This window comes from Miscanthus floridulus, chromosome 8, assembly GCF_019320115.1.
Source record: "Miscanthus floridulus cultivar M001 chromosome 8, ASM1932011v1, whole genome shotgun sequence".
Lineage (NCBI taxonomy): Eukaryota > Viridiplantae > Streptophyta > Magnoliopsida > Poales > Poaceae > Miscanthus > Miscanthus floridulus.
The window spans coordinates 11,186,610-11,199,822 of record NC_089587.1 but is presented as its reverse complement, the minus strand read 5'-3'; the positions used below and the strand labels follow the sequence as shown (position 1 = coordinate 11,199,822).

At 49.3% G+C, this 13,213-nt stretch overlaps 1 protein-coding gene across 1 annotated transcript; it reads left to right on the top strand.

Moving 5' to 3' along the window:
- Window positions 1-8,351: 8,351 nt before the first annotated feature.
- LOC136468553 (large ribosomal subunit protein uL2z-like) lies at window positions 8,352-12,853 on the top strand. The gene is made up of 2 exons (XM_066467081.1): window positions 8,352-8,588; window positions 12,665-12,853. Exons 1-2 carry the CDS (start codon window positions 8,352-8,354, stop codon window positions 12,851-12,853), a joined length of 426 nt encoding a protein of 141 aa, XP_066323178.1.
- Window positions 12,854-13,213: the final 360 nt, after the last annotated feature.

Here is a 13,213-nt window from a genome sequence, read left to right as displayed (position 1 = left end):
TTTTCTTTGTTGCATTAGTATTTTTTTTTTCTAATGTTGCATCTCGTATTGCAGTAGCTTTGTTGTGTTGTTGCAGTCGCTCTTGTTCTGATGTGGCAGTAGACTTGTTCTGATGTTTCACCTCGTATTGCGTTTTGTTTGATGTTGCAAACAATTTTCTGATAAGAGTGTGTTGGGGGTGGGCGAGGTTTGTGGCGAATGGGAAACCCGTTCTATTCGATCCGTTCCGTGCGCGGGGGGTGGGCGAGGTTGGGGGCGGGCGGGTTCCGTGGGCGGGGAGCGGAGGAAGGGTGGTTCCGATCTCTGTTTTGTTCCGTGCGGGCGGGTGGGCATGATCCCGTGCGGGAGGGCGAGGCGCGGTATGAAGGGCCCGGCGTCCTTGCGTCCACGGCACCGTCCGATGGATCGGTATCTATCGGATGCCCGTGCGCCAGATGTCGTAAGTCAGGAATCGGAATCGTAATGTAATAAGTCTAATCCTGAAATCGATTTCTATTTTTTACAGAAACTAAAGGCGAAAACTTTAGCATCAGGACAGAGAACACACCGTGGAACATGAACATGACAAGCAGTTGGATCGGGAGGCGCCATGGGTGGAGGAGCTTCAGCTTCTCGTCGTGCAAACGCTAGTGACCACCAGCGAGTGACAGAGAAGATGGAAGAGAAGGGGGGTCGCGAGGCAGAGGAGAGGCGGTGCATTTTTGGGGACAGGAGAGTGGCGATGCTAGGGTGTCGGATGCGAGAGGATCGTCGGAGGAGACGACGACAAGCGGGTCGTGCCGACCGGCTCCAACCCCTTGCACAACCGATGACAAGATCGCCCGGGCCTTCGCACTTTGCAGCCAAGGACATGGGGATTTACTAGTATGCGACGTAGGAACTAGTGGTATCGGCGTTCATTAGAGATCAGTTCCTGATCAAAACTGAACTGACGAATTGTAAGCCACGGTTTGGAACGCTGGAAATTTGGTGGGATTTATAAGGAAATTGCACGTTTCTCCTGTGAAATTCTTGTGCTCCGATCCAAACAAGATCTCAAGATTGGGAAAACATAGTTTCCTTTTATCTCCTCTGAATCATGCAGCATGCATGCATCAACATTGTAGGAGCACATACTACATACTCCTTTTTTAAGGAGAATTCTTTGCTTATATTGAAAGCAAATAGTTTTACAGAACCAAGTTGGCGGGGATACCAGCAGCAACAAAGCATCTATAATTAGGGCTCGTTTGGTAGGGCTTCAGATTCCCGCAAAAACGTTTCGGATTCAGATTCTTTGAAGAAACATTTCTGGTGATGAATCAGAATCACTTTACGAAATCGTTTGGCTGGCAATCTAGATTCCGATTAAAAAAATCATTTAAATAAAAATATGTTCAAAAAATTCTAAACTTTTTTTTTGGATGAAGAACAACTTAAAATAAAAAATATTTTAACTTGTTGCACTAAAAAAGATTAAGTGAAAAAAATAAACCAAAAAAAGTAAGAAGCAATGAGATGAGAATCTGTGGGGGTATGGCCCCCGGTATCCACAAGACAAGACATGGGCCGCACCGTCAGAGGTGGCCCAGCCCACAAGATCGAGACGTGCACGACACTGGTCGACGTGTACCACAATATATTGTATAGTATCAAATAAGATACTTTCTTTGTAACCCTACCCTCCAGAGTATATAAGGTGAGGCAGAGGTCTCCTAGTCGACATCTACATACATCGCATATTCAATACAATACAACAAAGACATGACATAGGGTATTACGTCGATCAGACGGCCCGAACCTGTCTAAATCGCTGTCTCTGCGCCTTGTGTCACCATCCGGTTCCTGATTACGCGCACCTCCACCGACAAATCTACCATCGCGCGATACCTCTCGGTGGACTGCCGAGCATCTTTTGTCGACAGAATCTATGCGAAACTAGCCTCCAGTCGTTTCGCATGCGTATGTTGAAACGGTGAAACGTTTCAGTTTCGAATCAGTTGCTGAAAAGACCGTTTGGAAGTGATTCTGGTGATTCTCATCAGAAACTGAAACGTTTCTCCCATCCAAATGGGGCCTTATAGTTACAAGGCTATCCTATTATAAGTTTCACTAGATTTCACCAATCTCAGACAGTAGGCTTAGTACCAGGGGTGAAGTTCTTGATCCAGTTAAGCATTTTGGCCCTGTTCGCATGTCTTATGAGCCGTACTTTTTTAGCGCACGAATAATATTTTTCTCTCATAACAAATCAGCGAACAATACTTTTAGTCATGGCTTGTGCGCCATCCTTCCACATCGTGTCCCAATCCTCCCCTTTCAGCAATGGGATTCACTTCTGCATAAAAGAAATGCACAAGAACATAACTTCAGTTGGCTTGTTAGATAAGTGATTCTCCATCGTCATTTTGTTTCGGAGATTTTTTTTTGGCGATGAAAGAAAAATTATATTAGATAATAGCTGGGTACATCAATACATTACAAGCACTCTGGATTACATAAATATTCAAAAATTGATTTTCATCTAAATTGTACCCACACTGTGAATAGCCCCAGATCTCAAAACCAAACCTATACGACGATTTGCAGTATGGATGACCGCACAGGCAAACACTCGGCAAAAAGCCTGTGAATAGATGCCCAACGAACAGCGGCCAACATTCATATAGGCAGAGTTGAGAAACTTCTTCTTTCTAATATGTTCTTCTTTCTGCCACTGAAGAATGAGGAAGACTGATCTGAAACTTATTCTCCCTAGTCCTTCATCGTGGCCAGATCTAACCACAACAAAACAGAGAAGAGACTAGAGAAAATTATTCCATGACGCCCAGATGAGCATGCTACAGTATCTCCAAGAATACCAAAAACAATCTCCTAATCTAAGATTTTTGGCACCGAACCTACCACGTGTCACAACCTGAAAACCATCCATAGAAAAAGCCAAAATCAATCAAACTTGACACACCATTTCATTGAATGACGGTGGGTTCTCAAATCTCATAAATTGTTCTTTTTTATCTTAATGGCTCTGTTCGTTTATCTTCTAATCCGTCTTTTTTAGCTTATTTTTTTAGCCAAAATAATATTTTTCTCTCACAACAAATCAGCCAGAACAGTGGTTCAGCTTGTTTTTTCCGCGAAGGCAACGGGGCCAATAAATTCTTCTTTTCCATCGTACTACCCATCTACAACATAAAAGAACACACCATTAGCTCTAAGTCATTTGCACCAAACTTGGTATTTACGAACAAGTATAACTCACAAGATCAGTTGCAAACCCATATTACTATGTTCATCTCCGAAAATCCTAGTAGATCAGCTTTAAACCCTACACACTCATTACTACAAAAATAATTCGGCGAGGCAGACCAAAATATTAGCGGAGGCAGGCACATCTAGCGACCGCCTCCGTAAATAGGCGGGCACATCTAGCGACCGTCTATGTAAATAGTTAGGAGAGCTCCAGGAAAATGCCTGCCTCCCAAAATCATTTACGGAGGCCAGCGTCCTAAGACGACCGCCTCTGAAAATCATCGATTAACGGGACATCCGTCTCCGTAATCAATTTTTGGAGGCGGGCAACTTAAGACGTCCACCTCCGTTAATCGATGATTTTCAGAGACAGACGTTCTACGAGTCTTTATCCTAAAATCGATTTACGGACCTCGGTAAATAGTCTTTCTCCAAAAAATAATTCATAATCTTTTCATATGAACTTCGATGAAGACAAACTTTATATTAAAATTGCAGTCCTCGATGTTATCTACAACTTTGTAGTTAAAAAGTTTTTGAATTGAAGCTGTTTAGTATCCCAAAATATTGTTGTCAGTTTACAGATTTTAAAATTTAAAATTATCAAACAATCTCGGTTGTTGACAAGGTCTATATGAAAGTTATAGTTCTCAATAAAATCTACAACTTTATAGTTGAAAATTTTTTTTATTTAAATTTGTTTAAAGTCCCAAATATGTGTTCAAATGTTATAGATTTTAAAATTTAAAATTTAGAATACCAAAGTTGTAGTGGCCGATGTAAGCTACATGTTTGATTTTGACAAGTTTTTTATTTAAAGTCGTTTAGAGTCTCAAATATGTGTTTTAAATTCTGTAGCACCCGGTTTTAAGAACAAAATTAGATACGCACCATATGTGAGCCCAGAAAGTCAAATCTCACATATAACTACAAATAAGGGTAAAGATCTAATTCCACTTGGACAACTAACTGGTTGATCACAAGCCTAATTCCTCTAAACTCTAGCAATCTAGTACTCATCCAAGATTTTTCAGAAATTTAAAAAATAAAGCAAGCGTAAGTACATGTCGTACTCAACAAATATAACATGGGGTTCATGAGGCTCAAAAGGCTGACACTGGTTAGCTGCGATTAGCTTTTAATGAGTCATGATTTTAGCAATAGGGTGGCAACAAATTTATCCACAAGTCCACATAAACACATAATCAGGTAAACATGAATAATGAATATCATAAATAGTAATCTTTAGTGTGCATCTATGTTGGGTACCGAATACTGAGGTACCCAAAGATGTGGAACTAATAACCATCAAACGCTGATGCTTCCGAATAGACGAGAGCGTATCTACACTTCTTGCCCATACAACCGAAGATTGGCTGTGCCTCGCTCGACCCCTAAGGGTTGGCTCCGCCTCGCCCGACCCCTGAGGGCTGGACTTTGCCTCGCCCGATGACTGAGGGCAGGCTCTGCCTCGCCTGACGTCCAAGGATTGGCTATTCCTCACCAAATGGCTGAGGGCTGGCTCTGTCTCGCCCGATGTCTAGGGGCTGGCTTCGCCTCACCCGACGTCCGAGGCAGGCTCCATATTACCTGACGTTCGAGGACTGGCTCCGCCTCGCCCAATGGCTGAGGGTCGGCTCCTCCTCACCTGACGTCCGAGGGCAGGCTCCGCTTTGCCCGATGTCCTAGGGCTGGCTCCGCCTCGCCCGACATCCGAGGGCAGGCTCCGCTTCATTCGATGTCCCGGGGCTGGCTCCGCCTCGCCCGATGTCCGAGGGCAGACTCCGCCTCGTCCGACGTTCGAGGGCAGGCTTCGCTTCGCTCGACGTCCCGGGCGTCTACACCCTGCTCCTTCATAAATGACGAGCACAGGGTAAGATAAGACACTCAGGTCAACCACAGTACCGATGACCATTCCCTGCATGCCTACAGGAAAGTACCATCAGGATATGACGGGACGGGCGCTTTAAGCTCTTCCAGGCATGACAGAACCCAAACAGTGTTGTAGGCGTCGACTTTTGCCTTACAGTGTTGTGGGTGCCGCCATCAGCCCTCGGATGCGGACCCTGATATAAGCACACGGCAACCACTACAACCTAGGAGGGAACTCACATCATCTAGAGTGACGGACGTATGGTCACTTCCCCATCTGCTCTCCGTAGGGTCATGGCTCGGCACCCTGGCACGCCGCACCGTCTACTGGAGTAGGATGGGACGCAACCACTTACTAAACGAAGCCAGAGCATCGCCCTATGAGAATCAACGAACATGCTATCCCTGGCACCGTCTGCCATGTCAGCAGGGCAGGCTCAAGTGAAAAGGAAGACCCGACACCTTCGAAGGACCTTCTCTACCTCTGGTTTTTCCGCTTTATCCCATCTGTAATCCCTGCTCCCCCTTGGTCTATAAAAGGGAGGGTAGGGCACCCCAATAAGGGGACGGATCGATTCCACACACAACACATCACTTAACACACAGCCAAGCAGAAACCGAGCTCTTGGAATCCTTTCGACCTTTCAATCAGAGACTTAGGACCTGTCTCTCTCTCTATCGTTTTGTACCCCCTACTACGAATCTTTTTCATTGCTAATAACATGAGCAACAACAAACTGGATGTAGGGATATTCTACCCAAACTTGTATAAACCTTGTGCCCTTTAGTGCACCATTCGAGCCTAACGTGCAATAAATACAAATTTACTAGTTGGTGTTTACTCAAAACACCGACAGTTGGCGCGCTAGGTATGTGACCTTTGCGTGTTCTGATGATAAACTTCAGGCCACTGATGGCTAGCCACGATATCAGTTAGGTCCCAGGCGCACATGTGCACTTTGGGAGCCTAGACTTCATCATCACGGTGGAAGGATGGTTGGAATTGGATCACGCCGCCATCCAATCTCTCCCCTCCATCAGCCTCAACCACGAGAGGCTTGAGCGCCAGCTCGGTGTCTCCCTTGGACCCCAGTAGTCTAGGGAGGACCAGCACCGCCTCACCCTTTTCGATGCCAATGACATGACGTGGTTTTCTAGAGGAGGGTCCCTCTCTCTAGAACACCACATACGGAGCGCCCCGACAGTGCTTCTGTTTGGTCTCTGCAATGCTACGACAATCGTTAGCCACCTTGTGGCACGTCGCATGGTTCTGCCACCCGTGAATAATGAGTTTGTGGGGTTGATCGAACACATCACAGAATCCCTCCACAACCTCCTCACAGAGGGGCTAGGGTCGTCCTCTGGCTCTAACTCCAGCAGGGGGAGCCATCACCCTTCCCAGAAATGCTTCATGACGGGTACTCCCGAGGGACAAGTCAAAAGCATCTCCGTAGAGAAGGCTATCCCGGTGGGCAACCTTGGCGACGAAACCGAAGGAGAGATAGTGGCTCCACCTCGCATGGGGGTGGAGCAGTTGAAATCCCAAAAGCGAGAGATCGAGGAAGCTAGAATCTAGCTTGTGTAGGAATGCGCAGAGCTTGATTGGGAGATTGAGCACCACGGAGATGGTGGGCGCGCACGCACCATGGCCTGTGATGTCAACCGAAGGATCATCGCTGACGATGAAGCCCTTCCTCGCTTTGCCCGGGCAAGCCAGAACATCGTTGCTGCGATGGCCTTGCTCCGTGGCCTTCCAGAGGCCGCGATGCCCGAGGATCATCAAGCCCACCACGAGATTCGCACGCTACTCCAGCATACGGCGGCGCAGCAGGCTGAGAGCTCGCTGTCTCGATAATGCGAGCTCGACGCCAGCCAGTGCACAACCTCGGCACGCCCCATTAGGGACGTGTCAGTCCACCAGGCACCACAAGGTGGTAGGCAGCGTGCTGCGGTCCTGATACATCAGCGTCTTGGCCGCAACCACGACGCACACAGCACTCTCAATGCCCGTAGACACACCTACAGCGAACCGAGAGAAGGAGCCCACCATGGCTATCATCCTCGTCGTGGTGGACGCTATGACAGCAGTGAGGACCAGAGCTCGAGCCCCAGCCTGCCAGGCCCTCAGGCCTTCGGTCGGCATATCCTCAACGTTGCTTTCCCACCAAGGTACCGACCACCTACCAATATCCCTAAGTACTCTGGGGAGACAAACCCCAAACTTTGGCTCGAAGACTATCGGCTTACCTGCCAAGCCAGTGGTGTGGATAATGATGACTTCATTATCCTCAACCTTCCACTGTTCTTAGCTAATTCGGCACGAGCGTGGTTGGAACACCTATTGTCCAACGTGATCCAGAGTTGGGCAGATCTGAAGGAGATCTTTGTGGGGAACTTCTAGGGAACATACAAGCACCCTAGGAACCCATGGGACCTCAAGAACTACCGTTAGAAGGCCAGTGAGACCCTCTATGGGTACATCTGGTGCATCTCTCGGCTGTGCAACGAGCTCCCTAATGTCGTCGATGCCGACATTATAGGAGCCTTACTGTCTAGGACTACCTGCGAGTCTTTGGTTCATAAGCTAGGACTCAAGGGCCCATGAACCACCAACAAACTCTTGGACATTGCCACTAGCCACGCCTTAGGAGAAGAGGCGGTCAGAGCGACCTTCGATCGTCTCGAGGGCAAGGCAAGGCAGGACAAGGGCGCTGGCGAAGGCACCTCCAATCGTTCCGCCAAAAGGAAGAACAAGAAGCAACAGTGCGAGGACTCGCTCATGGCCGTTGCTGACTGCAAGGGTGGTCGGAAGCCTGTGGAGGGTGCTCCAAATCACTTCAAGAAACTACTCGAGGGCCATGCCCGAACCATGCCTTCCTAGTTAAGCATCTGCTCAAGGATTGCAGCCCCATACGATGGTTCTTGTCTAGAGGCTCTAACAAAGGGAGCACGAAAAGGACCCTGCCCCCACTACGGACAACGTCAAGGAGAAGGACGATGACTTTCCGATGCCAGACGGCTGCCTTATGATCTTCGGAGGATCAGCAGCCTATGACTCCATACGTTGTCAGAAGGTCGCATGCCGCGAGGTCTACATGGCCAAACCGGCGACACCTCCCTTCCTCCGGTGGTCAGAGTCCGCCATAACCTTCGATCGGACTGACCATTCGGATAGCGTTCCACACCCAGGGAGATATCCGCTTGTGGTTGACCCGATCGTTGGCCCAAAGCGACTCACCAAAGTATTGATGGATGGTGGTAGCGGCCTCAATATCATGTACGCCAAGACGCTCGATGAGATGGGCGTCGACCGAACACGCCTCCACCCAACCCGAGCACCTTTTCACGGCATCATGCCCGGGAAGCAGGCCATGCCACTCGATCAGATTGATCTGCCCATTACCTTCAGGGATCAGTTCAATTACAGGACTGAAACCCTCACCTTCGAGGTGGTTGGGTTACCCGAAACTTTCCACGCCATCCTAGTACGTCCATGCTACGCTAAGTTCATGGCCATCCCCAACTATACATACCTCAAGCTAAAGATACCGGGCCCCCATGGGTCATCACCGTCGGCACCTCCTTCTAGTGCGCCTATGAGTGCGAGGTCAAGTGCTGCGGTCACACCGCAACAATCGTCGCCTCCGGGGAGCTCGCCACCCTCAAGGAGGAGGTCATCGAAGAAGCGTCCGATGCCAAGAAGTCGACCGGGTCATTCGAGTCGGCAGGGGGCTCTAAAGAAGTCCTCATAGACCCTAGGAGCACCAAGGGCAAAACAATACACATTGGTACCACACTTTCCTCCGAATAGGAAAGCGCGCTCGTCGACTTCCTCTGCGACAACAAAGACATCTTTGCGTGGAAACCCTCAGATATGCCAGGCATTCCGAGGGAGGTCACCGAGCATACCTTGAAGGTCCACCTAGGCTCCAAGCTAGTGAAGCAATGTCTGCGTCACTTAGACAAGGAGAAACTCAAGGCCATTGGTGAAGAGATAGCAAAACTATCGGCTGCCAGATTCATCAGGGAAGTATACCACCCAGAGTGGTTAGCCAATCCCGTTCTTGTACGAAAGAAGAGTGGGAAATGGAGGATGTGTGTAGACTATACGGGTCTCAACAAGGCGTGCCCAAAGGATCCATTTCCTTTGTCGTGCATAGACCAAATAGTCAACTCTACCTCGGGGTGCGAAACCCTCTGCTTCCTTGATGCGTACTCCGGGTACCATCAAATCGCAATGAAAGAGTCTGACCAGCTCGCGACATCTTTCATCACCCCCTTCGGAACGTTCTGCTACGTCTCTATGCCATTCGGTCTGAAGAACGCTAGGGCTACTTACCAGCGCTGTATGCTCAAATGCTTCGGGGACCTCATCGGGTGGATCATTGAGGCCTATGTTGACAACATTGTAGTTAAGTCCAAATAGGTTGACCACCTCATTGCCAATCTTGAGCAGACCTTTGCAAAACTCAGAACGAATGACATCAAACTCAATCCCAAGAAGTATGTTTTCGGGGTCCCGAGGGGCATGCTGCTCGGCTTCATCATCTTCAAGCGTGGCATCGAAGCCAACCTAGAGAAAATATCAGCCATCACAAGGATGGGCTCAATTTAGAACATAAAGGGGGTTTAGCGAGTGATATGGTGCCTCACCGCACTCAGCCGATTCATCTCGTGCCTCGGCAAACAAGGTCTCCCCCTTTAGCACCTCCTAAAGAAAGCCGACCACTTTGAGTGGACATCCAAGGCCCAGGAGGCACTTGACATGGTCAAACTGCTTCTGACAAAGGCCTCGATCTTGGTTCCTCCAACCAATGGAGAATCCGTTCTACTATACATAGCGGACACCACGCAAGTGGTTAGCGCCGCCCTGGTAGTGGAGCAGGAAGAAGAGGGGCACGCCCTCAAGGTGCAACGCCCTGTGTACTTTATCAGCGAGGTACTATTCGACTCTAAGACCCACTACTCCCAAATCCAAAAGCTCCTGTATGCCGTCCTCATCACCAAGAGGAAGCTATGCCACTACTTTGAGTCACACCCGGTGATGGTCATAACATCGTTCCCTCTCGGCGAGGTCGTCCAAAGCCAGGATGCCACGGGAAGAACTGCAAAGTGGGCGCTCGAGTTGATGGATCAGGGCATTACGTATGCCTCCTGAACGGTGATCAAGTCCTAGGTGTTGGCTGACTTCATCGCGGAATGGATCGAGGTCCAAACACCACCAGCGGTCATCGATCAATAGTACTAGACGATGTACTTCGACGGATCACTGATGAAGAAGGGCTCTGGTGCAGGACTGGTCTTCATATCACCCCTCGGGGTACACACAAGGTACATGGTCTATCTCCATTTCCCCTCATCCAATAATGTGGCTGAGTATGAAGCACTCATCAACGGCCTACGCATCGCTATCGAGTTGGGCATCCGACGCCTCTACATTTGGGGCGACTCCCAGCTGGTCGTCAACCAAGTCATGAAGGAGTCAAGCTATCACGATGCCAAGATGGCTATGTACTACCAAGAAGTCCAATAGCAAGAGGACAAATTCAACGGCCTCAAACTCAATCACATCCCAAGATGCCTCAATGAGGCAGCCGACTCGCTTGCAAAGGCGGCATCCGATCGAGAGCCAGTGGCAACAGGTGTCTTCACCAGTGACCAACATAAGCCCACGGTACGCTACGAAGGGTCGGAGCAGGCCAACGATGGTCCATCCGATCCAGCCTCGGGGGCTAACCAATCGATGGCTCCATCCGGTCCCAAGGTCATGGAGCTTGAAGAGGATCTAGCTACAGAGCCCGACCCTTTGGTCGACTGGAGAACACTCTACCTCAACTACCTCCTCTGTGACATGCTACCGATGGACAAAACGGAAGCTTGATGGCTCACACGTCGCGCCAAGTCCTTCGTTCTTGTAGAGGGCAAACTCTACAAACAAAGTCACACCGAGATCCTACAGCTCCGCATCCCCATCGAATAGGGGAATCATTTGCTGGGTGATATCCACGGTGGAGTCTGTGGTCACCACGCTACACCCAGAACCTTGGTTGGAAACGCATTTCGACAGGGCTTCTACTGGCCCACTACAGTAGCCGATGCCGAGCAGATCGTACGCACCAGCGAAGGGTGTTAGTACTACGCTTGACAAACTCACCACCCGAACTAGGCACTCTAGATGATCCCCATCACATGGCCCTTCGTGGTCTGGGGGCTCAATCTAGTTGGGCCTCTCAAAAAGGCGCCCAAAGGATACACCCACTTGCTTGTCACCATAGACATGTTCACAAAATGGATCAAAGCTCTGCCGATCTCCGTGATCAAATCCGAGCAAGCCGTGCTGTTTTCCTCGACATCATCCATCGCTTTGGAGTACTAAACTCCATCATTACAGACAATGGCACACAGTTTACCGGCAAGAAGTTCCTTTGATTCTGCGATGAAAACCACATCCGGGTCAATTATGCCACCGTCGCACACCCCGAACGAATGGGCAGGTTGAGCACGCAAATGGCATGCTCCTATAGGGCCTCAAGCCCAGGATCTTCAACCGATTGAACAAATTTGGTGCACGTTGGGTCACCGAGCTCCCTACTGTGCTCTAGAGCCTAAGGACAACTATCAACCGAGCCACTGGCTACACACCTTTCTTCATGATCTACAGTTCTGAGGCCGTCCTCCCAACTGACCTTGACTATGGAGCACCAAGGATCAGAGCATACGATGAAGAGGGAGCCGAGGCATCCCACGAAGATGCGATGGACCAGTTAGATGAAGCCCACAACATCGCCCTCCTCCACTCAGCCAAGTACCAGCAGGCACTGTGTCGGTACCATAGCCGATGGGTGCGGGACTGAGCCTTCAACGTCAGGGACCTAGTTCTTTGCCTCGTGCAGAGCAACAAGGACTACCACAAGCTCTCCTTGCCCTAGAAGGGGCTGTACATCATCGTGGAAATACTCTGGCTAGGTGCCTACAAGTTGAAAACCATCGATGGCGAGGTCTTCACCAACACCTGGAACATTGAGCAGCTACGTTGTTTTTACCCCTAAATAAACGCATACTTTCTCTTATCAGTTTTGTCATGAAAATCCTCGATCTTTCGTGACATCTGACCCCTGCAAGTGCGAGGGATTGGACCTCACTTGGGGGCTAGTATGAGTACGTTTATCTTACAAACATTCTCTGTGCTTTCCCTCTTTCCTCATGGTAAGTCCTAAGGGCTAGGATTTTAGGAACAAAATCTGAGTATAACTGGTAGGACTGTGGGAAACCCACGCCCCAGTGGCTACGGTCTCCTTGCTCACCAGCAGATCAAAATTGGCTTGCCCGCACTCTAAGCTTTTTGTGACCTTAACTACGGAAAGGGTCGGAAGGCACTGAACCTCTTTTACAAAAAGAGGGAGAAGAGCTAAATAGCTATTTGCCGTAACAAAATTTGAGAACTTGTTCATTTTTTCACAAATTCATTGCTTACAAAGTGATTTCATCACGAAAAGGGACTGAAGTATTCTTCAATACAAAAAACTACCCCACAACTTACGCGATTACATTTTTTGACTAGTTCTACTCTAAATACTACTACGGTCGCCGCACCACGCTCTCCATTGGCAACGTCCTATCGCTCCGCGGGATCCCTAAGGGTGCCGTCATCTGCAACATTGAGCACCACGTCGGTGACCGTGGTGTCTTTGCCAGGGCGTCCTGGGACTACGCCATCGTGATCAGCCATAACCCTGACAACGACACCTAGACAGGGGGCGCTGCCCGCTGAAGAATGGCCGCCATGGCTGATGGATGTCTCTGACATCTCATCAAATTTCATGAACTGGCCGATTTGAGTAGCTACAAGGGCGAAGCCCCCCATCAATGTAGCCTGGGTGGCTTCCCCACCAACAAGGCTTGCCTAGAGAAGATTGGCCGGAGGAGGTCCTCGTACAGCTCCATCCTGACGAAGGCCTCACGGGCGATGACAAAGCCAATGACGCTCAGCACCCTCCAGTGCGGCTCCTCCTTCGGTGGAAGCGACCCCTTCTCGGCGAAGGCGGCCGGCACCATCTCATCTATGTTGGATAACCTCCTACTCGACATCGCACTTTGGATTCACAAACGG